The following is a 3,482-nucleotide window of genomic DNA, read 5'->3' on the forward strand; positions in this document are numbered from 1 at the left end:
CTCTCTCTCTCTCTCTCTCTCTCTCTCTCTCTCTCTCTCTCTCTCTCTCTCCGATCGTAAACTTTCTCTCTCTTCAAAAACAGAAATTTGAAAATGGATCTCGTCTGGTATATATACTCCACGGGTTGAGGGTATTTTCGACAGAAAAAACTGTTAAAAATGGGCCCATTAAAAAAGTTTTGTCCAATAAGGCACATTTTACACACCTTATATTGAAGTGGACACATTTCTTTTAAAAACATTTAAATGGGCAAAATGAAGCTTAAATTAGTACTAAAGTGTCATTTACTCTATATAATATTTAAGATTCTAAAGTTTTATGGATAATTTAGTAATAACATCCATTAAAACAATATATAAAATATGATATCAGATTTCATTTATAGTATAAATGAAATCTGATATTTTCCTCTTCTTTCTTTCTTCTTCTCTCCTTATTCTCAATCATAGGGTTACCACCCTAACGAGTGGTATCAGAGCTTTCTCCGATCATAGATTGTGGAGGCAGGGTTATGAAGAAGAAATTGTTATAAACTTTCTGCGCAATCATGAAACATAAGAACTTGTAATGTGTAGATTTTATCAGGTAAGCTAACTTCAATTTCATCACATAGGAGATGTCGACCGGTAGAGAAATACGTGATCTTTAAGTTTCTATGCGAGCACTGATACAGCCATGCAACTACTCTCTGGGCTACAACTGCAGTTTTGTCTAAAGTCCATCACACGAATCCCATCACGAGGGACTCGGATCCTCTCCTAATAATCCTCTCTGCTTATATTGCCTCATAAAGCAATCTCAGCCATCCATTCTTAATGAATGGCAGGAAAAAGAGTCTGCAAAGAGCCAAAGAATAAGTTTACCACCTCTACAATTCTCATTTGACGCGAGTTGACAATAGATCAGCCAAGATGGAACCGCGCATTTGTTCTGTTAATGAATAAAGGAACTTCAAAATAGATACTTACAGTTACAATGATGGTATGATCACTTGATTCTTTGTTTCAGAATATGCGAGCGAACTCAGTAAAGTAATATTAGAAAGGCCAAGTTCAAAATCACATTCAGACTAAGCTTTCTTATTGACGACCTTCAAAATGCTCTGCTATTATTACCTCAAATGATGGTAGGTTTTGTTAGGAGGACTGCTAATAAAGCAGATCACTTGATGACTCAGGGAGGTGTTCATTCTGCTGTAAGCTACAATCCTTGGAGGAAAATATTTCTATGAATGTAACGGTCAACAATTCAAATTGACCCAGAAATTTAGACTTTCTACTCATCCAAGCCAGAATGACAACAATTACCTATATGCATTCCTAAAATTGAGAAAGCTAGTCCAGTAGTCAATGAGATCAAAGACCCTAAGTTTCAGAATATGAAAAAAGATAATTTCACAAGATACTTGCAATTACCTACCTCCATGGCGGAATCTTACTCGTATGCTCACTCCTATCACTCAATCCCTTCCAGAGTGATCACCATCTCATATCTTTACTGTCTAGTTTCTACTCGCCAAAAATCATTTCTTATAGCTAAATCTCAAAATGAAGCTAAACCCAGTTAAAACGAGGCATAAAAGAATACAATTCTACCAAAATTATACCAAATCACACAGCATTATACGGAATATAATCAAGAATAGAATTGTGAAAGAGAACCAATTATTTATTATTCTAAAAATACGAAATACATCATAATCAATGACTAATATTGACTTGTTTCACTATATTACGACCAAAAAGATCTAACTACCACCACCTCCGACGGCGCCAAAGAATCAAGAATCCAATAGAATTTCACCGTTCTTCAAACCAATCATATACTAAACAAACGCAGTAACTCAAAAACAAACTTACTACATAAGCGCAACAGTAAAAAAAATTCACAGTAACCTCTGTAACTGCTTCCCTCTGATTCAGAGCATCTCTCTCCTGGCGGCGTAGCCGTACTGAGATCGGCGAATGTTATCCTGGCGCCTCTTGTACACAAACCCTCCGAGTCCAACCAATCCAACCCCAACGATCACTCCGAGTCCGATCCCGGCCTTCTTCCCCACGCTCATCCCTCCGTCGGACGACGCCGTTTTAGCTTCTCCGTCGGCGCTGATATCGCTGTGGCTGACGTCGCTGGCTGGCTCCGGAACGGGAGCATCGGAAGCGGGTTCCGGCGGGGGAGATGGCGACTCGAACGACGGCGGCGCCGGAGGTGACGCCGCCGCATTCGGGGAATTCGCCGGAGCGCCGGAGGGAAAGGGAGGTAGTGAAATCTGAGGAGATTCGGACGGGGATGGCGAATCGGAATCCGGCTGAGGCGATGGAGATGGTGAAGAGGAAGAGGAAGTGAATTGGAGTAGGAGGAAGGCGAGGAGGAAGAAGGGGAGGAGCTCCGCCATTGCTGAAGAAGAAGAAGAAGGTTCGAGAAAATGTGGATCTGAGAGAAAAGGAGTTGAAGAAGAAGAAGAGGTAGCGGTTTGGGAAGAAGAGGAGTAGATCTGAATTTGAAAGGAGGAGACCTAGGGAGAAGGGAAAGGTGGACGGTTGGGATTGAAGGGGAAGGGAGAGGGAGGGGTGTGGATCTGGTGACACGTAGGGTGGAGTAAGGGAGTGGGATGCGGAGTGGAGTAGCGGATCTAGGGGAGGTGGGGGTGTTTGCGAAATTTTGGGGAGGGATGAGAGGGGGCATGTTAAATGTGTGATGGGCTGGAAAATTTTGAAAGGTGGAGGTTTTAAATCGAAAGAAAATCGTATTGATTAGGAGAAGCGTGCGTGAGAAGGAAAAGTGATCCCAGGCAGATTTTCAGGTTTTATTAAAAGGCATATAACACAAAACTATCATTTGTAAATATAAATGATAAAAAAATTTTTAATTGTTCCACACGATAAAAAGGTAACTCTAAAACATATTTGATGATAAAATGATTACCTCTAAAGTTATTAAATGATATAACAGTCCATATGATTCTTTTTTATTAACGTTTATACCCTTTTGTCTTCCCCGTTTCTCTAAGATCAATGAGCGTCTCAAGGATTTGAAAACCCGACCCCCAAAAGCGCGACGGAGACCCGCCCTTTCTCACGACGTCATACCGGTGGACATAGCTTCCTCTCAGCGTCGCAGTCATGTCTGTGGCTTTGGGATGACGAGCTCCGGTGAAGAGAATCGAAGCTCGATGTTCTCGACATCTCCAGAAAATTTTTCGACTCCGGCCACGACTGCAATCGAGACCAATGGCGGTAGCTTCATCTTGACGAGGTAAAGAAGTCTGTTGTAGTTTCACTTCACCTCTTTATTGAACTTGAGTTTAGTTGAGTTTTGAAGATCTGAGATTATGGATTTGGATAGGTTTGAAGATCTGAGATTATGGATTTATGGGGCGCCGCTCAGTTGCCATATGATTATGACTCATCTATGCATGCGTTTTTTCTCACAGAGAGAGAGAGAGAGAGAGAGAGAGAGAGAGAGAGAGTAGAGAGAGTAG

At 41.4% G+C, this 3,482-nt stretch overlaps 1 protein-coding gene across 1 annotated transcript; it reads right to left on the reverse strand.

The window, feature by feature from the left end:
• Nucleotides 1-1,650: 1,650 nt before the first annotated feature.
• Nucleotides 1,651-2,433, reverse strand: LOC101291804. The gene has a single exon (XM_004294982.1). The coding sequence runs from the start codon at nucleotides 2,394-2,396 to the stop codon at nucleotides 1,920-1,922; it is 477 nt and encodes a 158-aa protein (XP_004295030.1). The 5' UTR covers nucleotides 2,397-2,433; the 3' UTR covers nucleotides 1,651-1,919.
• Nucleotides 2,434-3,482: the final 1,049 nt, after the last annotated feature.

The sequence above is a fragment of the Fragaria vesca genome, linkage group LG3 (assembly GCF_000184155.1).
Source record: "Fragaria vesca subsp. vesca linkage group LG3, FraVesHawaii_1.0, whole genome shotgun sequence".
Taxonomy (NCBI): domain Eukaryota; kingdom Viridiplantae; phylum Streptophyta; class Magnoliopsida; order Rosales; family Rosaceae; genus Fragaria; species Fragaria vesca.